The sequence below is a fragment of the Carassius auratus genome, chromosome 32, assembly GCF_003368295.1.
Source record: "Carassius auratus strain Wakin chromosome 32, ASM336829v1, whole genome shotgun sequence".
Lineage (NCBI taxonomy): Eukaryota > Metazoa > Chordata > Actinopteri > Cypriniformes > Cyprinidae > Carassius > Carassius auratus.
In genome coordinates, this window is record NC_039274.1 from 8,443,939 (window position 1) to 8,470,257 (window position 26,319).

Genomic DNA, 26,319 nt, shown 5'->3' on the forward strand with positions numbered 1-26,319 from the left:
ACATCATAACTGAACAATTAAATGTAGCTGTATAATGAAAATTTTTATTTTCTTCAGTTGGCTGTTTTGTAAACTCATTTGATAAAGTCATGAAGTTACTTTTGACATGATGAGCAAACAGCAAGTGTGTGCTTTTGGCATATGAATTTCTTGCACTTCACACACATGATGCTGGTTTTGCTGTTGCGCTTGAATGGGCACACCTCACATCTCTTCCATTTTTTTCCCTATCATCTGTGTTCACTCCTTTATTTTCTGTGGGTCTGACTCCAGATGCACGTTTCTGCCCTCCATTTTCAGAATCTCTTTGGGTAGCTCAGGTTTGTCATTTGTAATTTGCCATTAATTTTGAACACCATGATTTAGCTTTTTGAAGTGTGTTTGGTTAGGGTTAGAACACTTTTAGATACACTTACACTTTAGAACTGGAGCTGATGCCAGACATACATGAAATTTTTATTTTTATTTTGTGTCTGTACAGTTTCTTTTGAATGGCTGTTTATGAGGGTCAAACTGACCCACGAACATCACACATGCAATATTCATTTTGCGTGTATATGTAAAAAAAAACAGCATGTTGAAACTTTGCATGCATATCCATGATGATAAATGAGAAAAAGTCACAAAATATCAATAAAAGAAAAAAAGGTTGAATATTATTTCAGGTAGCTTGAAAAAATAAATGATAGGTAATTTTTACCATCTGTGGCTTACAAAATATTTTCTGTATTGAAATAAGTGTGCAAAACCTAATTTTTTAGCTTCATAAAGTAGTAAAATAATAAAATAACAAAATATAACCAAGAAATTTTATTATTTTGGTTCAGTACAGTTTCCTTAGAGCGTTAAAATATGCAGGTCAAATTGACCTGCGAACATCACGAACGTAATAGTAATTTTGTTTGTATATGTCAAAAAACACCAGCATGTTGAAACTTTGCATGCATGTTCATGATGATAAATGAGAAAAAGTCACTAAATATCAAGAAAAAAAACATAGGTTAACCAGTATTTCCAACAACTAGAAAATCGAAACAGGTCAAATTGACCCACAACATAACACAAGGGTTAATATAATTAATACAGGCTTACCCTAAACCTAGTCCTAAATTAACATATTTAGCATTTTTACAATTTATTTTCAGTATTTATTTATATGTTTATTACAAATAAATGTATTATTACTATAATAAATAAAATATTCCTAATTAATAATAATACATATTTATTAATTACATTTATTTTCCAAATACAAATTCCTGCAAAGAATACATTTAGCTAACTTTAAGGAACAGTTACGCCCTCAAAGTATAGTGGTTTTCAACCTGTGGGCCGTGGCCCCCTAGTTTTCTATATTTATATTTTTGATACATATTATACAGAACAGCAAATTCAAGCATGCATAAATGGCTGCCAACATGTTCCCTCCTGACTGCTTGCTCCGCTGACTGTCTACCCGCTGCCGAGCTCTGCCTGGATCTGGTTTTCCCGTTTTGCTGAGCGGTGCCAGCCCGAGTTATTTTCTGTTCATTGCCAGTTCATTCTGGGGCTGTGCGATTAATATAAATCATCATAAAATCACAATTTGAGCATGCACGATTTTCCGCAGCCCTGACCTCCCGCAGTATGCTATCCAATCAAATCAGAATGCAACGCGCCTAGCGCGAGAACAGAACAGACTGGGCATATGCCTAACTCCAGGTTCACACACTGTCTGTGATGCGCCTTTTTTCAGAGCCCATGTTAAAGGATCAGAGCGTTCACACTGCACGCGGTAAAAGGCTAGAAATAAAAATGTGCAAAAATAATTAATATCTAGCACATGAGCATAGAGAGAGTTGTGAGCACACAGGATGCAGTTTAAGTGAGAGGAGACATGTTTTAAGTGCACACATGAGAGCAGCATGTATCTGCGCAAGCATGACTGGTTTTGTGACAGAGCAAATGAAATCTGCGTGCGGAAAGAGAGATTTGCACTTGTGCATTATTTTAATGTGCTTTCGCGTTACAATAATGCGCTCTCGTTGCTGCTTCTGCACCACATACACATACTGCATACACACTGCAAACGGAGTACATGTGAACCTGTATAATGTATAACAAATCTATTTCAACACCGCTACAATTAATGAGCTCTAAGAACAATGCACGGCAAAAAAGAAAAAAAAAGTCCTAGGAAAAGGGTTTTTTTTTTTTTTTGCCATAAGTCTAGAAATTTTGTTACACTTTTACTATAGTGATTAGGGATGGGCGTTTTCCGCAAATATCAAATTCGAATATTTGAGCTCACAAAAAACGAATATTCGAATATTTGTTTATTTAAATTAAGTTTAATAAGACAGACGTTATTTTTCAGCAACATTTCGTGAAAACCTTAAACAATGTGTGCAAACAAACAAAAAAGTAAAGATTAAAAGCAAAGAAAAAAAAAGTGAACAAAGAAAAAACTTAAATAAAGCAGCCTGCAGCAATTAGGCTACAGACCGTAGCCTACATTTAACTTGGAAACTTTTAAACTGTCTGCAAATCTTTCTTTTTTTTCTATTGTTTTACATGTTCTTGTTAAGGAACACAGGCAGTGCTTAATTTGTAAATTGTGAGGTCCTGGAACAAAGCGGGGTAACGGATCCGGCATGTGATTACAGGAGGGAGAGGTAACCGAACATTCGTGCAATCACATTGCTGGACCAGTTTAAGTGCATTTAGGGTCTGTAAGGTCATGAAAATGCCATGCGATTTTAAAACAACAATTTCCAGGCCTAAAAACGTTTTGAAAAAGTTGTGGAATTTTATTTTTCAAATCTCTGTGTAATAGATATATTTAATCAGGTCCTACATTTCTGTGGTTTTAATAATTCTCACAGCTTTCAAGTTTATAATGAGGTAAATCCCTGCATTTATTCAACAAAGCTTGTAGGTTTGAATAATAAAATAAATCCACACAAACAAGATTCAATCAGTCATTCGAAACCATAAACGCTCTTCTCTTCAGCGCATCTTGTCTGCATTTCAGCTTAGTTTTTCTTGTTGTTTAGCAAACTTGGCCAGTGTCTTGTGATATAAACGATAAAGCGCTTATGCACAGGATATTCAAAACGTACAAAAGAATATCGGCTAGATGGCAAAAAATTTACTTCAAACACACAAAGACATTAGCCTTTACAGACATAGTGTTTGAGTAAAGATAATGCTGTTCTATTCAAACAGTTATTTGTTTACCCTTCCTTTGCGAATAGATCTGTCTCCTCCAGGCAGTGCGCGCGTCAATCTGTGTGGAGGCGAGGTGAAGTGATGAGGTTTCGCTTAGAGCTTGAGGATCCAATGGCGTAATGAAGTTTTACTGAAAAGCTCTTTTAAATACTTATCATTGGTTAAATATTTATAAAACCCTCTGATTTAAAATAATAATAACGAATTATAATAGAGATATGAATTTTGTTTAATTTTACACGGCACATATCTGTCTGCCATATGGAAACGCCACCCCTGGAGGAAGGGGATCCGCCAAAATGAGGTGCCAGATCCGATTTCGGAGGTGCCGAACACAGGCATGTCAACATGATCGGGGGGAAGTCAGCTCCTTAGTCTGTTAACAATAAGGCCGGCTGCGAAGAAAACGCACTCTGACTGCACAGATGTTGCCAGGACACACAAATAACGGAGTGCTGAGAGACTACGTTTTTTGAAGCGCTTTGTGTTTTCGTTTCACCACTGAATGGGATCCTCATCTGGTGGAATACATGGCTCCAGCAAGAACTGTTCCCACTAGTCTCGGCTGGACTCTCTGTATAATCATTGCTGAAAAACTGGCTCAGCCTTTTCCGACGAGTGGGCATTGCCGGTGTCAGAACACCGGATCCTCTTCATCGTTGGTGGTGGCGGCTGCATCCGCCCCACTCTGATAATGAAAATGCTCTGATAATGTTCCAAAAAAAAATAATTTCTTACTTCACTCATGTTTTCCTCGAGGAACTGGAGACGTTTGTGCCGAGGGTCTAGGGCAGACACGAGAAGAAAACTTTTCCCTGCATTCTCCAAGTCAGCGGTGTTTATTTGTTGCTTGAGTGTGATATGCCGCAACAATGTTCTTAAATTCGTTCTTTTTCAGTGATTCTCCACAGCATATTTGAAGCACTGTAAAAGACCACAGTTCTTATTCATTCATTAAATATTTTTTGCTTACAGCCATTTTCAAATATTCGGTAGAGAATCACAGAAAGTGACTGAATTAAGTTTTATTGTGGATTTTTTTAATAGCAGAATTCAAATATAATTTTTATTTATCGAATAATTACAGCAGAACGAATATTCGAATGTTCGACTATCCGTGCACACCCCTAATAGTGATAGATATTTTTGATAATGCTCTAATTGGTTTTCTTTTGGAAATATGTTTCAAATTCATCCTGAATGCATTTATGACTGTAAAGCCTATCTGCGTGCGTCAAAATTGCAATTAAAATTGAAATAGCAAAATTGATCAAAGAAATCGCAATAGTTTTTTTTTTCCATATCGCACAGCCCTAGTTCATTCAATAAATAGAGTTTAAAATCTAGCTTCTGAGTACTAAGTTATTAACCCAACAATAGCGGGATCAGTTGAATTTTTTTGCAGTGGGCCGCGCAAACATTAGTGTGTGGTTGTGTGGGCCTCGATTTGAAAAAGATTTGGAACCACTGGCATAGTTCATGTACACACAAACAATGTGAGGTCTTGTCAGACTGTGTATTGAGGTTAATGGAGACGACATGAACAGTCTCACATTCAAGCGTCAGTGTTAATACTCATGAACAAAACATCTTAATAGCAGGTCTCCAGCACTGGCTCACCTCCTGACATACATGCTGCAATCATTTCAGATTAGTAGTAGGGATGTGCGATTGATCAAAATCATCATAAAATCACGATCTGAGCCTGCACAATTTCTAAATCATTTTATAGCACAATTTTCCACGGTCCCATCCTCCTGCAGTATGCTATCTGATCCAATCAGAATGCAGCACACCTGAACGGAGCGCGAGAACAGAACAGACTGGGCATATGCCTACATAACTCCAGGTTCACACACTCTGTCTGTGGTGCATATTTTTTTTCCGAGCCCATGTTGACGGATCAGAGTGTACACACTGCACGTGGTAAAAGATGCGAAAGATGTGAACAGAAAAGGATAGAAATAGAAAGGTGCTTAAATAATTCATATCTAGCACATGAGCATAGAAAGAGTTGTCAGTGCACAGAACACAGTTCGAGCTAGATGAGAGGCATGTTTTAAGTGCGCTCACTCTCTCCGGGTGAGAGCAGCGTGTATCTGAGCAAGCACATCTGGTATTGTGACAGAGCAAAGGAAATCTGCATATGAGCAGAGAGATTCGTGCTTGTGCATTATTTTAATGTGCTTTCGCGTTACAATATTGCACTCACACTGCTGCTTCTGTACCCCATACACATACTGTATACGCACTGCAAACGGAGTACATGTGAACCTGTATAATGTATAACAAATATATTTCAACACCTGAGGCACCGCTACATTGAGCTCTATGACCAATGCAAGGCAAAAAAGAAAAAAAATCCCTGGACACGGGATTTATTTACTTATTTTTTGCTACATGTCTAGACATTTTGTCACAGCTTTACTTAGTGATTATTTTGACTTATGTCTGTTCTAGAGACATGGTACAACGTTTTTATAAAACTCTAATTGGTTTTCTTTTGGAAATATGTTTCCAATTCATACTGAATTCATTTATGACTCTAAAGCATGTCGGTGTGTGTGTAAAAATCGTGATTAAAATCGAAATGGCAAAATTGATCAAATAAATTGCAATAGGTTTTTTTTTGTCCACATCGCACAACCCTAATTAGTAGACACTTATTTAGTAGGTCACTTGAACACACATAAAACCTCTCAAGAGACAAAACTGTGGAGACTTTGCATGGCAGCTCTGATCGTACCTGTAGGAGCCCCGACTCGGGCCCGACCCTGGACTCCATCATCAGAGTTTTCATCTGTGAAGACACAGGCTAGGCTGTAGTCATCGTGATTCTGCTGAAAAGTCCTCTACTTTGTGCTAACATTTTATACTAGACTGCCTCACAAATGAGGGCCAGTGAGTGCTGGAGTTGTGCAAAAATTGCTTCTGGAAGAGGGATTGATACAAATGCATCGTGCTCAAACGTCCAGAAAAAGTAAGCATCACGCGTCATATTTTGTTTCACAATAGAGCTTTGGCTCTCTGTAAGGCTAATGTTGCTAAAGCTACCATTGTCTCTGCCTGTTTTCACTAATGCTGCCTTCACGTGCTACCAGAATGATCACGAATAGGAATGTAGTTAGCAATGTGTTCAGTAAGCTCTTGAGCTCTTGAAGCTCCGCACTCTTCTGAGAAGGGAGCAGGGTTGCCAGGACTTTGCAACAAAACCCTCCTGCTGACATGAAAAGCAACCGGCAGCAATAGTGGACTTGGCAACATTGGAAGAGAGGTGGGAGCACCAGCTAATTTTCATTTAAAAGGGACATGCACTTAAAATTTCCTAAAAGTGCAAATTCAACAAGCTATAAAAAATGATCTGTGGGGTATTTTGAGATAAAACTTTGTATACACACTCTAGGGACATCAGAGAACAATTTAAAATATTGTGTCAATGTATTCTATAGCACCTTTAAGGTGTGCATGTTTGTGTTAAAGAAAAGCAACTATATGAAAACACTAACAGGGTGTTTATCAAGCAGAGCTGAAAGGCAAAATGTACTCCGCTCTATGGGCCTATTCAGTGTGCAAAGCTTTAATGCAGAACTGTCCTAACTTCTCTGTACCTTGAGACTAACGCAGTTTAGAAAACTACTTAAAGTAAAAAAAATTACAATAAAAATCTCACAGAAAATGCAGAATATGATGGACTTCATAGACTTCTGTCTAAATAAGGACTTCATAGACTTATGTCTAAATAAGGACTTCATAGACTTCTATTATGTTAATAAGTTAAATATAATTAATACAGACTTACCCTAAACCTAGTCCTAAAATAAAATATTTAGCATTTTTAAAATTTATTTTCAGTATTTATTTGCATGTTTAATACAAATAAATGTATTAATTCTATTATAAAAAAAATATTTCTAATTAATAATAATAAATATTTATTAATTACATTTATTTTCCAAATGCAAATTCCTGCAAAGAATACATTTAGCTAACTTCAAAGAACAAGAATGGACCAGTCCCACATTCAAGTGTCAGTGTTAATACTCATGAACAAAACATCTGAATAGCAGGTCTCCAGCACTGCCTCACCTCCTGACATGCATGCTGCAATCATTTCAGATTAGCAGACACTAATTTAGGTCACTAGCACACGCATAAAACCCCCTCAAGAGACAAACCTGTGGAGACTTTTTAAGGCAGCTCTGATCGTACCTGTAGGACTCCCGACCCAGGCCAGACCCAGGACTCCATCATCAAAGTCTCTATCTGTGAAGACATAGGCTAGGCAGAAGTCATCGTGATTCTGCTCAGAGTTGAGCTCAAGAAATTTCTCCACACCAATGTTTGGTAATCGAAAAGGGTTAGATATATTATCTTTTATATCATCAGTAGTGTTGATCTGAAATGAAAATGCAAACAAACATCAGATTAATACAACGGACTGCAGTCTATGTTCATGTTCTGTGTGAACGCCCCTTTAAGCAGCAAAAAAATATTTTAGAGTAGCAGCCTGGGACCAAAAAGTAAACTATACAAGTCTTCAAAAGAGCTGCAGTACAGAACAGACATGCTTTTATTTATATCTGGTCTATCCTGGCTGAGATCTGTAACCCCTCTGATGGAACTTGTATTCTAACCAGCAAATCACATTGAAGAAGAATATCCTGTTTATATTCCAGACATATTTACATTAGCATCAGTAACTACAAATTACACTTAATCTATATTTCACTAGGGAATGACATGCATATAATTAAAAAGTAGACAGAAGAAAGAGAGAACACACTCACCTTGATTCTCTTCACCATGAAGCCAATATTCTGGATGCCCTTAAAATCTGTGCTTTGATAGATGGAGTTAATGGCCTTCACATGACTGGAAATCTGCAAACCCAAAAGAACAACCATATAAATGTACAATGTAAAAAGCTGCAGGTACCATATACCACAGTCACCTGTGCTTCAGGTGTACCTGTGCGATCACAGCATCCCTGCTGCCGTAGTATTTGTAAAAGAGATGATCTGTCTGGATGAAGAGCTGACAGGTATTTTTCTCTGCCTGTGCTGCACGACGTTTCCTCAGAATCACCGGTCCATCAGCCATCTCTTCGTCAATCACGTGGTTCGGCTGCTGCAGAAAAAAATCAGCAGGATGCATAAAAAAAAATTAAGTGAAGAGTCTAAGAATAAAAACATTTATGTTTGGGCAAATAGATAAAATAATTTATAATTATTTATAAAAATAAAAAAATTCATTTCTCATAATTTAGAATCTATATCTAATTTATATCTGATGAATTATGGATGTATTTAGGCAAGGTATCAAATTAAAATCTGAAATTCAGAACCACCGGAAACAGGAAATGTTCCAAATATCTGTGTGTGGCCCGGTTTCCATGTTTGTTTGTATTTTGAGATCAGGATCATGATGCTAGTTGGTGATATCAGGGTTGTTGGTGCTGACCTGGGTGGGCTTCTTCACTGCAGATGCCTGGTATTTCTTCATCCTCTCAAAAACAGAGTGATCTGCACAGCCACCTTCTGCTCCATATTTATGAGGATAATCTGGGTAGGTAAAATTAAGAGTTTCTTGAATACCAAAGCATGAACCATACTGTTAACATGTGAAGTCTCTAATCAGGTGACCCGCTGCAATTGTAATTCACTCAACTTCATTAATTTATGCCCTTTTGTTTACATTTTCTATTTATTTTAAACTTCAGTATTAGACATAATAATATGAAGCTTTACAGTGAGGAAACTGCAAAGAGCACTATCACACATTAGACCTAAGGGAAAACTGCAAACGCAGCAGTTACCAAGTTCACCTATTCCTGTAACTGTAACTGTAATGGGAACCGCGCAAAGCGTTATTGATATTTGACTTCTCAGCCTTTTTGTGGCTGCAGAGTATAAAATCTATTATATTAACTGCACTGCTTACTATTTACAGAATTTAACACAGCACTGACAGGTTCTTTGATTATTGCTACTGCTGACCAATCACTACTTGACGGCTACATTTGATGACTGAACAAAGAAAACGTTCTGTACTTTCACTCACACTCACAACTTTTATATTTAATGGATAAAACACTATTCAAAATACTGTTTAAAAGTTTGGAGTTTGTCCAAAAATGCAGTAAACACTATAATTTATGAAATACAATTAAAAACTCTTTTATTTTTAATATATTTTATTTAAAATGTAATGTTTTCTTGTGATGTCAAAGCTTTTCAGCCGACATTACTCCATTCCTAATTGTCACATGATCCAGAAATCTACCCCCCCCCCATTGTTATTGCATCCTTGTTGAATAAAAGTACAAAAAAAGTACACTAAATATATCTTAAGAGGAAAATCATATAAAATATTTTTGCAATATTTATGCAGATTTTATTCTGGACTCTGCTTTCACTTCTTGCAATAACCAAACATCAGCAGATTTTAAAATGAATTTATAATCAAGGGTCTACTCTAGATATTGTACTTTATATTTTTAGTGGTATGTCTGTCTAAACTTTTTTACAATAAAAATAAATAAATAAATAATACTTTATTTGCTTTTCTGCATGCTTCTATGGGTTTTGATTTTTTTCTGTTGTTATTAATGGGGCCCCATTAATACAATCATATTCTTTTATCATCTTTTAACATTCCAATCACTGTAAAAAGGAATTATTGATCCTGAATTGACATGATATGTTATGTTGATCACCTCTGGACTCAACCTTGCACAAATCCAAATTCTGAGCCATTATTTCAGGCATGCTATTTCAAGCTCCCAGGACTTTTTTTTTAAATAATACATCAAAATGTACAATTCTGTCAGTACAGAAAAAATTCACTGCCTTAAAATTTGGTACAGCTGATATTATTCTGATGAATATCAGTTTGGCTGATGACCAGCAGAGTATCTAACAACTCACAGATTAGATAAAGACAGACCGCAAACAAATAATGAAAAGAATACAACAGAACCCAAGCAGTTTTATGTTGTCTGCAGCTCTTACACAATAGTCTAATTACCCATGACTGGTTCAGGTTTGAGAGATGAGAGCTGGTCTAATGAGACAGCAGAACTCTGAAAGTTCACTCAGTGTCTAAGAGAACTCCACAGAAAACAGTATCCAAACACAGACACTGAGAAAGCCCACACAAGTTACTCTCTTAATAATCTATACAATTCGGCATCATGTGCATGGCTTCATGACATCACGATTATGTATCTGGTTGAGTGGAACTGCTGTATTAGCCCATTCGTCACTGGATGATTCACAGGATGAAAAAGGTGTACAAGGAAGTGTGAAGACACTGAAGCTCACCCATAAACATCACTCATTCTCCTGAGAGAACTTGTTTACTTCAAGCAAGAACTGACTGTTGTGGAATGATGTTAGCATGTACAGACAATGAGTCATCAAAATGTGCTCTGTCATGTGAGGGCATGGAGGAGAAGAGAAGATGTATGTGGCTGAAGGTCATGGTGGTAGTTAAGAAAAGACTGTCATGCTGATCTCTGATCACAACGACTCAATTTCTTCTCTGTGAGGTTTTTATTGTCCCACACTGAATACGGCCCTATCCAAATGCAAATCTATGTTGGGCAGAACAAGAGAGACATCTGTCTAGATGAAACGAGTCTGAAAGGAAATCCCAAGTGCCTTGAGGAAAGTACTGAAATCTGTCTTCTGAGATGAGAAAAGTCTCTGACTTGTCAAAGTAATCTAAATGGAAGAATTAGCTTTTAGCTAAAATCCCAGATTTATTTTTACTCTTGCAATAAAATAAAAAATGTGGATTATTTGTTATTCATGCCCTGACACATTTTTGCTAAGTAATAAATAGCAAAACAACACCACCACATAAATAAAACTACAAACAACTACTCAGAGACGCAAGCTGTGGTTGTGAGAGGTTGTCTCAAATGGGAAGTGCAGGGTTTCAGTATTAACAACCCATATTGTGATGACTGAGTTTATCAAATAATGCAATAATGCCAAATGATCCATTAAAAACGAAAATTACCAGAGGCAAATGCCAGGTTAGTAAGAAGACCTAAATTGAACTCTAAAATCTTTGTTGAAAGGTAATATTCCCAGGACCAAAAGGATGTTGAACAGGAAAATGTCTCCTACAGGAAAACAAAGACTTCCTGAAAAAACTTCATATTAGTTATCCATTAATTTGCATCAATACAGTACAGTAGATGTGTTCACAGTAGTGAATGCATGTAGATGAAATGATGAATTTGATGATTTCTCAAAGGGATATATTTGTGATCTTGGTTTACAGCGGCTCCAGGACTAAAGCTCTGCTGGAGCATTAAATTATTCTAGTTAATATAAATTCCCTTAAATTAGATATTAAGAACAGCAGCCCAATGAAAGAATAATTAATTATAGGCATTTCTTTTTAAGAGAAGTTGACTGAAACCAATTCTAAATATGGTCAATTACATTCTTCAAAATTTTTGATTTTAGCATTTAAAGGTTCAGTGAGGTTTTCCTTAAAGTGTGTGTTTCATTTATAACATACCCACATGAAACATTATGAGCCTGGCATGAGCCAATGAGTGATCCAGAGTTCACTCCCCTCTCCAGCTGCTCTCCTGACCTCTGTACTTGTGCTTCAATAGACCACTGTCAGCCACAATTAAATCTTTCTTTTTCCTTGCTATAGATAGAAACTCGCTGTCCCCATCTGACCGCATCCAGTCTTGCAATGAACACACATCAGCTCTATTTAATGATGATAAACTCTCTAACTTATTGTATATGCACCAACTCAGCATGTAAACAGCATATGTCTGTGAGCTAGAGTTAGTTATCGTGTTCCTCCCACAACTGATAGCGATACTGAGCACTTCATCACTTCAAAGTACTAGAATGACATAGGTGTGAGGAAAAGACACTTCATTTCCTTTTGCACTAGTACATGCTGTTAATATTAGAATCAGTTTCCTTGTTGCTTGTCCAGTTTTGTAATGTATTCTCTTAAAGGGACAGTTCAAATATCATAATTTTCTCACCTTCAGATTGTTCTAACCCTCTATGATGTTCTTTCTTCTGTGGAACATGAAAGAAGATATTCTGAAAGCCAATGTCCAAACATTATTGAACACTGGACCCACGGACTTTGATTGTATGGAAAAAAACAACAACAGATTATTATTATTTTTTTAAATATCTTCTTCATAATTGAATAAAACAGGGACTTATGTGAGGATCCTGTTTGTGGACTTTTGTTCGGCTTTCAACACCATCATCCCAACAGCCCTCCAGACCAAACTGACCCAGCTCTCTGTCCCTAGCTCTATCTGTCAATGGATCACCAGCTTTCTGACAGATAGGCAACAGTTAGTGAAACTGGGGAAATTCATGTCAAACAGCCGCTCCACCAACACCGGTGCCCCTCAGGGATGTGTTCTCTCCCCACTGCTCTTCTCACTGTACACCAACCACTGCACCTCTAAAGACCCTTCTGTCAAGCTCCTAAAGTTTGCAGACGACACTACAGTCATCGGCCTCATCCAGGACGGTGACGAGTCTGCTTACAGACAAGAGGTTGAGCAGCTGGCTGTCTGGTGCAGTCTTAACAACCTGGAGCTGAACACGCTCAAAACAGTGGACTTTAGGAGAAACCCCCCTGCACTCCCCCCACTCACCGTTCACATATCGCATCTTTTGAGCGCTCAAGTTCTTTATTTCAAATGTAGGCGCGTGTTATGCACGCTCATAATGGAAGCAACGCGGTCGCAACGAGCTCGTTTTTTCCAGGCGCGTCCGAACCACATCGAGTTAAAAAGTTCTCAACTTTTCAGAATGCCGCAAGCGCACCGCAGGTGATGTAACTTCCTCACCTTTTCCGTAACAACTTTGAAAGCCCAGCCAAGATGAAGGAACAGCTGATAGCTGCATGTGGATTTTTAAATGTATTTAGTAGCAGAGCTACTGCAAGCAGTTTTTAGTGCTGCAAATCCATTAATCTATTGCTGAAATTTCCGCGTCTTCGTGGAGAGAGCAGGTCATGGTTGCTTAGCAACAGCAACAGCTATTGGATTAATTATAAATATTAATCCAAAATATTTATAATTGTGTTCTGAAGATGAACAAAGCTGTTATGAGTTTGGAACGACATGGGGCAGCTGATTAATGACATAATTTTCATTTTGGGGTGAATTAACCCTTTAATACCAGTCTCATTACAAGAGGCAAAATTCACAGAAAGGCATTAGCATTTATTTGAAAGTTCATTATAACTTTTGACCACAAGGTGGCACTGTCTCAAAACTTTATGAGTACTTTCAAGTCATTGTCTCAATGTTTTTTACAAAAGTTTTGTAATGTTACACCAATGCATTTGTAAAATATAGCACTTTATATCATAATACTCTATTGTAGTCTATGGCAATTTTGTCTGAAGATGAAGGTCTTGGTGAAAATCGGACGAATCGTCTAGGATGGACAAGTTCTAAAAAGTAGGTTTTACGAACAATTAAAATAGCGAAAAAACTAAACCTTAAGTTTTTTTTAATTTTGGTGTCAATTTGACTCTGCATGAGCCAAGGAATCTGAGGATACAATAATTTTCCTTCCCTCATGATTCAAAAGTTATTAGCATAAAGGTGAGAGAAATTTTGAGCTGCTATATACTTCAAGAGCGGATTAAGAAGAAGAAGAAAAAGAATAATAAGAAAAAAAAGACGACTGACAACGGATTCAATAGGTGCCATTACACCTTTTAATAATAATAATAAGCTTATTTTTGCTTATATATTTTCAGTGTTACATGATCCTTCAGAAACCATTATAATATGCTAATTTAGTGTTCAATATAAATATTTATTCTTATTATCAATGCTGAAAACAGTAGTAAAAACTGAGATACATCTTTGATGAATAGAAAATTCAAAAGCATAGAATGTTTGAAGAACATTTATTTAAAATAGAAATCTTTTGTAGCATTATAAGTGTCTGTACGGTCACTTTTGCTCAACAAAAGTATTAATTTCTTTCAAAGGAATAAATAAATAATAAAGAAAATAAATAATACAACTGCCCCAAACGTTTAAACAATTGTGTATATAATATTTATATAAAGAGAAAAGTGTACCAGATACCAAGCTGCTAATCTTTGACAGGCTGTCACTTTTTATAATTTCTTTTACATGAGGATATTCTAACAGTGATAACATACACTAGTATTTAAGAGGCTTTATCAGCCTGCTGAGCTGGAAAAGTGCACCACTATGTTTGATTAAGGGAGAGAGTGACAGAATGCAAGATAGGGAAATTAAGACAAAAACTGTAAAGTCACACAGCACACTACAGGACTCAAGCTTGTTTCCTTCAAACTTGTAGTCTGTGCCTAGTCTGGGGAAAAGGGGAAGATCACTGTACATAAAAGGGATTTTGCTAAAAGTAGTTTATTTACATGTTGATGCATCTAAAGCTGAGCAACTGGTTATCTTAAAATGACTTGATGAATATACACCACTGTTCAAAAATTTGGGCTTTTTTTTTTTTAAAATAAATTAATACTTTTATTCAGCAATGATGCATTAATTGATTAACAGCATCAATAACAGTATCAATGCAGTTAAAGGAATAATAAAAAAAAAGAAAACAGTTACTTTACATAGTAATAATATTTCACAATATTATTATTATTTCTTTTTTTTTTATCAATAATTGCAGCCTCAGTGAGCATAAGTGACTACTTTCAAAAGCATTTAAAAAACATTAACATTAAAAAACTGCCCCCTAAATTTGAATGGTATGTGTACAAAAAGATTTGTTTGCTAAATATATCTACATAATCTAAAATAATCCATAGAATCTATAAAAATTTAGGGATGTGTAATATCACAATTTTAATCTTGGACTATTAAAATGTCTCCTTGATCTGCTTTTAAGGAAATATTGAAGTATCGTGCTACAGCACACATTATATCAGTTGCAGTTCTGGCACCTCTGTCTTAATATAGGCTACTGTACAACATGACATACATTCACATAAAATGTTAATTCAGCAGAAGAGTTACACTTATGGGACACTGCACTTATTCGCAATTACTTTGCGCTTTAAAGCCTTGCCGGTTAAACATTTAATTTGCGTGCTGTTCTGACGTGCGCTTTTTCTGAGCGTGTACACCTGAAGAATGTGCACACACTAAAAACTGTGACAAACAGTGGCTGACATATTAACACAGTCAGTTATGTGTAAAGTGAAAGAAAACAGTTGAAAGAAAGAAAAATACCTGCATGCTTAGATGCATGCAGGTCTTAAAGTGGCAGTACTAAAAACATGCTGCTGCTTGTCAGTAATGTTAATAAAACAACAAACCATAAAAAAGTGCTCATGACTGAAGAATGAAAATACAGTTGCTTTAATAAGAATAATAGTAAGACCAAAATAGTAAGCAAAATAGTAAAATAGTAAGACCAAAATGACAAAGAAGCATGATAAAATTGTGAATCGTGGTATTCCTAAAAAATGATATTTTCCTGATATTGCCCACCCCTAACACAAACACGGTCAGAAAGCTAGACACACTAAAACATTATATTGATTAAGGTTATGATGTAGATCATTACAATGCAATATCAGCTCACCGATATCATCCTCATGGTAGATGACTGAGTGGTAGGGCACATTCTGGTCTTTGAGGTATCTCTCGGAGGGTTCTACGTAGTATGTGCCCATATGGCTCTTAATGAAACCCTCAAATTTCCCATCCACGATAGAGCCATGTGTCAGAGTGCCCTTCTCACCTGCAAAATAAAAACAAACCAGAGATTAAAGACCAGCAAATGCTATTGTAAAGTATTCAGGGCACAGTAAGAGCACTCTCTCTCTCTGTATGCTGGGAGACAGAGGGAATGTTATGGAATATGGAAGCTTCCATATTATGATCCAGTCATTCATCTCCAAAAACATAAACACACACAGTGCACACACCACACAACCAATGGTGCTTTTACACTGCATGTTATGGCTTGGCTTGTCTCAGTTTGTGCTTCCACTGCAGTTTAGTACCGCTTTAAAGTGGAGGGGATTATAGACATAGTCTATAATTATAGTTGCACTGCTTCTACTGTCATGACCTCCTGAAAACCTTTTTTATTCCGCATCGCCCCATCAAGGTCTCGCTGGATCAGCTCCTCTGCTATCAAAGAGAAGTATTGTTAATATCTCTGCAATTCCACAGAGAACCTGTGCCATCCCGGCCTGCTTCAAGCTCTTCTGTGAATACTAGAGGTTACAAGATTAAGCACCGAGCAATGTTTATCGTTTAGAGAGTACAAAGTGTGCTAATGGATAACAAAGGGGGAGAGAGGGAGCGAGAGGGTTAGAGAAAGGCTGGGAAAAAGAAGATAAATTGGCTTTTTCATTTCAAACATTTTTGGGAAAGTGTGTACAAATTCAGAAGAGACAGAAATGAGCAGTACAGATAAGTGTTTCAGTCATAGTTTTGTCTTTTGACAAAAATATTGTTAATTGTAATCAATATTTCATATTGATGCTGGTGAGTGCCTCACAGTGAGTCAAAATGATTAATCTGGGTTATTAACTTGATACACTTCTACACAGTGATGCTCTGACATGTCGAAATTTATAATTGAGCGTGTGCTCATCACGTCATATGTATGCCACAATAATAATAATAACCTTAAATTGTATGCCCTTGCTGAACAAAGGTAATACTTTATCACATTTTCATACATTCTGAAATGTATATAACAATCTCCAACATATATGATTGACTTTCTACATTTATCTTAAACAATTACTAGCTTTTACTAGTTTTCATCAACAGTAAATTTTGCCATTTTCATTTTATTCAAAATGTAAGAGGCGTCTCACCTTCAATGCTGTAATACAATACTTTAAAAAAATATTTAAAACATCCTCAAGAAACAAAATATCAATAAAAAAATGTGTACATTTTCATTCTTAAACTGCCAGTAAAAAGTTGATCCGATAACTTGCCATTTTTGATCTGTGGTGTTAAAAAATCTACTGTTTTAAAGGTGAGCGATAGCATTGTTTATTAGAGTTAATTCATCACTTCCAATAAATAAACAGTTTAGAACAATTCTCAACCATGTTTACTTCCTCAGGCCTAAAGTCCTTCACTCACTCATATCACCAGATCACATGAACGTCATCTCCTGACAATACCAGTTATTATGAAGCATCCTGTGGTAAGCAGGAAATTACATGAATCCACTCAGAGGAATTCAGAAACTGAAAGGGTGTGTCAGTAACAGGGTCAGGGGAGATGTTCAGAGTCAGTAAGGATGCCTGATCAGATGAAGAGAAAAAGGAAAGTAGTTTCTGTCCATCATTTCAAGTACAAAGGTAATTGCTCCGATCTCACTAATGTGTGCTTATCCCAAGCTGTACCCATCATCAGTCAGGTTCAGTGCCTCATCGCACTACTAGGTACATAATGAGAATAAAGTGATGATACAGATGTCATGATGTCAGATCAGAAACTTCAGAAATTATCAAATGAAAATGAAGAGTAACTGAACAAGGCATTTCATTCACTTGTGCAAAAGATGAGATCTGAAAGTACTGACTGTAAAGAAAATGCTCAAAATTTATAAAGTGACTGGATTAAAATTATCAGTGACAAAAGAAAGTAGAAAGCTTTACAATCTAACATTAGAACCAGGCAACTGTTTAAAATGTGTCCTAGCAGAATTTGTGTGTTTTGAAGTGTTTTACATAAAATAATTGCATTCAGTGTCTTGACAAAATTCTAACATTAAAAAAAAAGTTGTATGAATTTGCGCTATGGGATGGCATAACCTGAGCCACTCATTCATCATAGGGTACTTTTCCCCCAAAGTTTTAGGCATTTTCTGTGGATCACATGAAAGTACAATACCACCAAAAATTTTTCCTTTTAAGACGTTTTCCTCACTATATCAAAATTATTCTCTACCTTACCAGAGCTTCACAAAAATCACTCTACATCTTCAAAAAGAGTGTACAAATACAATAGATGGAGACAACATTTCCCCGGCAACTCAGGAAGTGTGTTGGGGTGGATGCATGCCTTTATGTAAAAGTGTGTGCATGTGTGAGTGCTGAAAAGATGCCACGCTCACCATAAATTTCTCCAGTGTAAATGTGAGAGGTGTCATAGGGAATCTCTTCTCCAGAAACCTCCACCTTCAGATCGGGAGCGAAGAGAGAGGTGTCCCTCTTCATCCGAAGGTTAAAATGCCTGATGGAAGGAGAGGGAGAGAGGGAGAGAGAGAGAGAGAGAACAAGATTAATGGACTGTGAAGTTGCCCACGAGTGTACAAAAAATGTGTCCCAACAGACACACATATTTGGGATGCTGTGCAACACACACCAAAATACTAACAGTCTGAGCCAAGTCAGAATAAGAGTCATGATGCAGCACATTACTGAAACTATGAGATAAAGGAGGAATACGGGAGATCTGCCAAACAGCATTACTCACTGCCAAAAAAATGTTTCTCATTTACTTCACTCCTCACAACATCCTTGTATCGGCCGATGGCAATAAAAAAAATCGACCATGCCGATAGATCGGTTGCCCGATATGTTTTAATAAACAAACATACAAGGGATGGAGAATGTATATGGCATTACAAGTCTATTAATACCCACAGAGCTTTCTGCAGAGTACTGTGTGTGCAGATTACATCAGTCATTTGTTCTGTTGACAGAACAGAGAGAGAGAGAAAAAAATGTCATGCTCTGCTGAAGTGGCACTGACCACCCTGCAATCATGGATTCCCTCAGGATAAACGGGATCAGGCATCAGCCATGCTCGTGCAGCTGAGTCTGTGTGTTTGTGTGTGTGTGAAGCCCTTGTATCTAATATATCAGAGGACTAAAAGAGCCAGATGAAAGCTGTGGACAAGATGTGCCTCTTCATGGGAGATTTTAATTATGTTAGCTAGAGAAAAGGCATTGCACCTGAAAAAGCACAAAGCTGAATTTCATAAGAGGCTCAGTAAAGGAACAGGACGACTCAAAGCCGAAGGGGTGGAGCCATGTCCCTGTAGTAAACACTCCTAATGTACAGGACAGCTGCTCAGTGCTCCACCCAGCATGAGTTTGACCTTTCTGCAGGTGAGACTCACTGCTAACATACGTGCGTACTGTCATGAGGAAACTGAGAACAACAATGAGAGAGAGTGGGAAATGAAGAGGAGTAGGAGGAAAAGGAGAGCGAGAGGAAACTAAAGTACAAAGAGTCCTGGAGGGAGAACGGACAGGTGGAGGAGGTCCGGCCATTCTAAGAACTCTCTCTAATTAAAACTAACATTCACATAGACACACACACCCTCCTAAATGAGGACACACAGACATTTACAATGTACAGCCAAGTAAACTTACATATATTTCCACTACACAGCCTTCTAAATAAGAGGACTCCATAGACCTCAAATGTTTTTATTTGCAGCTAGTTCTAAACACTATATCCTCCTCACTTCGACCCTATATAATAGCATCATCAACTAATCGCTTAATCTAATTCAGAGATATAAACCTAAAAAAATACAATTCTACCAACAATTACTGACCCTCATATTGTTTAAAACCTTTTGAACTATTTCTTCTGTGGGACTCAAAAGGGACTGTTTTTTTTATCAAACTGGTTTCTCTTTTTAACAAAACTACATTGAGTAAGGCTTTCAAGCTTGAAAAAGGGAAAAAAAGGCAATATCATAAAAGTATAAGGAAAAAAAGTTTTGAACATGAAAGTGATTAATGATTTAATGCTTAAATGGGAATTATTCCTTTAGACAGGAGGTTTTGTGAGACATACACTGACAGTAAATTGTTAATGTTAACGGCAACTCCCACTTGGTAGTAAACATAAAAGCCTGTAGTACACATTCTCTAGTACAGAAGGACATTAGGAGTACAGTAGAACAGTTATGTTCATACAATTCACAGAGTCACTAACCAGTGCTTTAACACACAAAAGACATGAATACCTCACGACAAGCACTGATAGGTATCAGCACCTACCATTTCTGGGTGGACACATTAGCAGAGATTTGAGGAGTGAGCATTTTACGTGTTCTTTCTTGAAAGATCCGGAGACGTGTTGTGCTCAGACAAAAGGAAGTAATGCAGGAAGTCTCAAAGTTTTCAAAAACCCAGTGTCTAACTCAGAGAACCTTCGTCAACATGTGACTCAGCTCATGAACAACATCCGCCGGTGGGCATTCAACATTCCATGGTGGGCTTACACTTCAAAACCACCCAAGCACCCAAAACCCCAACACACTTGCTCGGTCTACACCTCATCTAGCCATATGAGTCATAGAGGAGACCACAGAGCATCACATTTCCCCCCAGAGACCACAGCCATTCAGAGTCTTTGCCATCCATCTCAAACCAGTGCATGACTTAAAAAACAATGTAAAAGCCAACAGTGGTGATTTCTATATCCCCACCTCTGGTGCATCTGCAGATAAATATATATATATATATATATATATATATATATATATATATATATATATATATATATATATATATATATCTTTATTGATCATTATATGCAAAAATGATCTTTCTTGTCCAGATTTTCTCAGTAGTTAGGCTAATTGTCCCACTCTCAATATATTATTTTTTTTTTGTTGGTTCGATTCATAAAATATGCAAGAGTATGCCTGCTTAAAGTATTGTAAATAAGAAAAAAGAAAAAGAAAAAAAAAGAAAGCAAAGACGAAAAAAAAAAACCTTTTAAAAACAAGTATAAGTTTTATAGTACCATGGGTGGGAGGCAAAAACTCTCCATTTTCTTTTCCAATTATACTTCGGTCCATTAGGTTTCTTACAAGTGCATTTCATCCCACTGATGCAGAAGGAACACTGTACTAAAATATAACATAAAATAGTGGGATAATTAGATTGCATTTAAGGTGTTCCTTCTGTAAGAACAGTTTTACTAGATTTAAGTAAAACTATTTTTAATAATAGTTTACTTATGAACAGAACTTTCTCTTTTTCAAACGCACCAACAGGAGTATTATTAGAACCATTAAGCCACAGGAATCGTTAAGAGGAACCAGAACCGGAACCAGATTAATTAATTTCCAGAGATACTGACTTTGTTGGTCAGCACTACCTTGGGTCGACACAGTGCTAGATTAGAGAGCATCACCGCCTTCGGCCGTTTGCTTCTCACACAAATTATCAGCATTTCCACTTAACACTACTGCAGAGGGCTGTGTTTATCCTAATGTGATGATGGCAACATCTGGGAAATCAGAGTGTTTGTAAATACTACAAAAAAAAAAAATCACAAAAAAAAACAAACAAACAACTGAACTCAGCAAAATGTAAAAACGTAGGTCTACACAAAAATCACAAAAACATATCCTGAGAGAACAGGATGCCTACAAAAATATTGTAATATTTGTGGAAATAGAGAAACAGAATAGAAACAATTAATTTCATTCTGCAGCCCTAATATGCAAGCAGACGTCTGATTGTGATTTTAATGGGTCTCACCACCAACAGCACTCGACCTCAGAGCCAGAAGAAATCCCCTCATCAGCAGAACACCAGCAAGCCTTCATTAGCTCCACAGTGAATCAACACATTTCCATTGCAGTTGTCAAGCGCCCAGCAAACCACTTTGTTTGAACATCCTAAAAGCCAAAGTAAGGCATCTAGGTTCCAACTGTGATCTTTTGTCCCTCGGCGGCATCACTTTCACTACTAAAGGCAGTTTCGGGAATATCACACCCGATCGCAGTCAGACCCAATTTAGTCCAAGCTGCATGTGCAATGTAATTACCAAGCACTCAGCACTTTCAATTACGTTTACAGTAATGCATCTGAAATTAATGACATCCACCAGCTCAGCCCCCTAATCTGAGAAGAAGTGGATTTCTGATGCAGAGTAATGACAGTCATAAAAAAAAAGGATATGCCAAAAGCATATACAGCAACTACATGAGTCTATATAAAGCCAGAGTGATATAGCAACAGGAGATTTACTGAGTATACGATGCTCCTTTTGTTTACTACAGAGTGATAAAGGAATGCTTTAGTGCTCTATGACAGACAGGAGATGGGGCGGTAAACAGTGCGAGGAGTCTGTGTGAGAGAGAATGATAAGGATTGAGAAGGAAAACAGACTTTAAAGTGCAAGCAAATGAAAGACGGGGGAAGAATAAAGGTTGTTATAGATAACTGTGAGAGATGGCAGCTGAATTAGGCACTAATGAGAAGAACATCCCTAAATTACACAACTGCCTGACTCACTGACCTGATCTGGGTCTACCTGCCTTAAATGACTGTCCTCAACAACAACAGTAATGTACCTCAAAACAGAAATTATTTTTTTAATTAATTAATAATAATAATAACAATAATAATAATAATAATAATAAATATATTAAAACAAAACAAAAACATTAATGAAAATAAAATAAATTATAATATTATTAATAATAAGAAGAAACAAAAACTAATGTTACAACACCACCAGTAACAGTAAATGAAAGCACAACTTTGTTTTAATAATAGCACAAATTAATAGAACAACAATAAATTAATAATTAAATGTACACAACAACAAATTTTCAATTTGTGATCCTATAAACCTGACACAAAATGTAGAAAGTGACTGCAGCAGCCAACTCTCTCCTCATCTATACAGGGGTGAATGATCTGCAGAAACATCGGGCAAGCACAATGACCAAATGTACACTGCTAGATAAGAAGACCTTGAGTGAGTTTAGATTGTTTCTTTTGCTGGGGCTCATTGTAAATCACAGCAGAAATCAGGGCCCTGGCTTCTCTGAGCTGGACTTTGGCCTTTTCTCTCCTACTGTCCTTCTCTCTTCCTTAAAGCTACCTTTTTTTTTTTTACCCCACACCCCATTCTAAGGACTCATTACTGAGACACAGATCGGCCCATCTGGCTGCTGGAGGGCTACACTGTAAAAAGTTTAACTATTATTTACTCAATTTTTTTGGTGAAACATTTTTACACTCAAAAAAATTGAGTAAATTTTAAAGCTGTGAAATCAATGAAATATACTGTTTAAATTGAGTAATTGTAAGTAAAAAAATTAAGTAAATCTGAATAACTGAATAACTTTATATGAGAAATAAAATTAATTAGATATAATCAAAATTATAAAACACCACAACTGAAATTCTATGTAAAATAAACAAAAAATATTGAGTAGATATAATTGAAATATTGGATGAAATTTAACCAAACAAATGTGCTATGTTTACTACATGTAAAAGTGAATTTAACTTAATATTGGACTATAAATTATCAAAATGTTGCATTCACTTTTTTTTTTTACACTATTTACCCTTTACAATTAATATAATAAAACCAAATAAAGAAAGAAACACATTTTTTATTAAACATTTATTTGTCAATTAAACATTAGACAATGTCTAAAATCAACCTTTGAAACATTTTATCCATTTTAATATTCCAGTAGATTGCAAAAATTAAAAACTGTAAAGTAGCCATAAGGGAAATGATTAAACCTTATGAAACATTTCATCCATCTTAGTATTCAAATAGATTACATGTAAAATACGATAGCCGTAAGAGAAATGACATCTTACTTTGTTCCTGGTGCATACCAGCCATTTGCAGTCACACTCATTACCACTCATTAAACCATAAAAAAAAAATAAAAGCAACACTTACATCAATATTAAAGGGATAGTTCACCCAAAAAGATGATGTTGTCATAATGTACTCGCCCTCAAGTTGTCCCAAACCTGTACGAGTTTCTTTCTTCTGTTGAACACAAAAGATATTTTAATGAATGTTGGTTAACAGACAGTTGAAAGTTGCCATTGACTTCCATGGTAGGAAAAAAAGTATACTATGCAAAGTCAATGGCAACCTTTAAATGCGTTAACCAACACTCTTTAATACTTGGCTGAATGTCAGTCACTTCACTTAAAATATCTTTTGTGTTCAACAGAAGAAAGAAACTCGTACAGGTTTGGGACAAATTGAGGGAGAGTAAATTATGACAACATCATCTTTTTGGGTGAACTATCCCTTCAACAGAATTAATCCGATAACAGAAACACTTCCATCAGGAATACCCATTCAGTGGGATGATCATGAACCACTACTATGCAAGAAGATAATTTTTTTAACCTCTGAACATTAACAGAGAGTTTTGGAAGATCCAGCTCAAGAAACAGTTTTTGGAACAACTTAAGTGAGTACAGGTCTTTCTCAAAATATTAGCATATTGTGATAAAAGTTCATTGTTTTCCATAATGTACTGATAAAAATTAAACTTTCATATATTTAATTTATTGCACACCAACTGAAATATTTCAGGTCTTTTATTGTTTTAATAGTGATGATTTTGGCATATAGCTCATGAAAACCCAAAATTCCTATCTCAAAAAATGAGTATATCATGAAAAGGTTCTCTAAACAAGCTATTAACCTAATCATCTGAATGAACTAATTAACTCTAAACACCTGCAAAAGATTCCTGAGGCTTTTAAAAACTCCCAGTCTGGTTCATTACTCAAAACCGCAATCATGGGTAAGACTGCCGACCTGACTGCTGTCCAGAAGGCCATCATTGACACCCTCAAGCGAGAGGGTAAGACACAGAAATAAATTTCTGAACGAATAGGCTGTTCCCAGAGTGCTGTATCAAGGCACCTCAGTGGGAAGTCTGTGGGAAGGAAAAAGTGTGGCAAAAAACACTGCACAACGAGAAGAGGTGACCGGACCCTGAGGAAGATTGTGGAGAAGGACCGATTCCAGACCTTGGGGGACCTACGGAAGCAGTGGACTGAGTCTGGAGTTGAAACATCCAGAGCCACCGTGCACAGGCGAGTGCAGGAAATGGGCTACAGAGAAGCAGCACTCGACTGTTGCTCAGTGGTCCAAAGTACTTTTTTCGGATGAAAGCAAATTTTGCATGTCATTCGGAAATCAAGGTGCCAGAGTCTGGAGGAAGACTGGGGAGAAGGAAATGCCAAAATGCCTGAAGTCCAGTGTCAAGTACCCACAGTCGGTGATGGTCTGGGGTGCCATGTCAGCTGCTGGTGTTGGTCCACTGTGTTTTATCAAGGGCAGGGTCAATGCAGCTAGTTATCAGGAGATTTTGGAGCACTTCATGCTTCCATCTGCTGAAAAGCTTTATGGAGATATAGATTTCGTTTTTCAGCACGACCTGGCACCTGCTCACAGTGCCAAAACCACTGATAAATGGTTTACTGACCATGGTATTACTGTGCTCAATTGGCCTGCCAACTCTCCTGACCTGAACCCCATAGAGAATCTGTGGGATATTGTGAAGAGAAAGTTGAGAGATGCAAGACCCAACACTCTGGATGAGCTTAAGACCGCTATCGAAGCATCCTGGGTCTCCATAACACCTCAGCAGTGCCACAGGCTGATTGCCTCCATGCCACGCCGCATTGAAGCAGTCATTTCTGCAAACGTATTCCCGACCAAGTATTGAGTGCATAACTGAACATAATTATTTGAAGGTTGACTTTTTTTGTATTAAAACACTTTTCTTTTATTGGTTGGATAAAATATGCTATTTTTTTTTAGATAGGAATGTGGGGTTTTCATGAGCTGTATGCCAAAATCATCAGTATTAAAACAATAAAAGACCTGAAATATTTCAGTTGGTGTGCAATGAATCTAAAATATATGAACGTTTAATTTTCATCATTACATTATGGAAAATAATGAACTTTATCACAATATGCTAATTTTTTTGAGAAGGACCTGTATTTGTGGGTCTTGGGATATCTCAAATCCAATGCATACGTGACTCCCAAAAGATAGCAGCAGGCTCTGCTGAGATTCCCAAGATTGCGGAAGACAGTGATGCCCTCAATCACAACTCCTACATTGCTGACGGCCCCATCATTGTCCCGAAGGATGTAGATTTTTATGACCTCCTCTGCCAACTCCGCTTGTACGAAGACCGGTAGATCAGCTGAACCCTACAGGCAAATTTTAAAGATAACTGGTTAGAGCTTACATTCAAACCTGAATGTTACAAGAAAGCGACAAATACACAAAACAAATAGCACCTGAAGAAGCAAACATTCTGTTGGACC

At 36.8% G+C, this 26,319-nt stretch overlaps 1 protein-coding gene across 1 annotated transcript in view; it reads right to left on the minus strand.

Moving 5' to 3' along the window:
* LOC113051523 (disintegrin and metalloproteinase domain-containing protein 10-like) overlaps positions 1-26,319 on the minus strand; it is a 71,562-nt gene that overhangs the window by 17,099 nt on the left and 28,144 nt on the right. Inside the window, exons 3-9 of the mRNA XM_026215350.1 lie at positions 18,333-18,451; positions 15,825-15,983; positions 8,671-8,771; positions 8,179-8,337; positions 7,998-8,090; positions 7,420-7,606; positions 5,957-6,010 (exon numbers count right to left, since the gene is read on the minus strand). Coding sequence (XP_026071135.1) covers positions 5,957-6,010; positions 7,420-7,606; positions 7,998-8,090; positions 8,179-8,337; positions 8,671-8,771; positions 15,825-15,983; positions 18,333-18,451 — 872 coding nt within the window. The remainder of the gene's footprint in view (positions 1-5,956; positions 6,011-7,419; positions 7,607-7,997; positions 8,091-8,178; positions 8,338-8,670; positions 8,772-15,824; positions 15,984-18,332; positions 18,452-26,319) is intronic.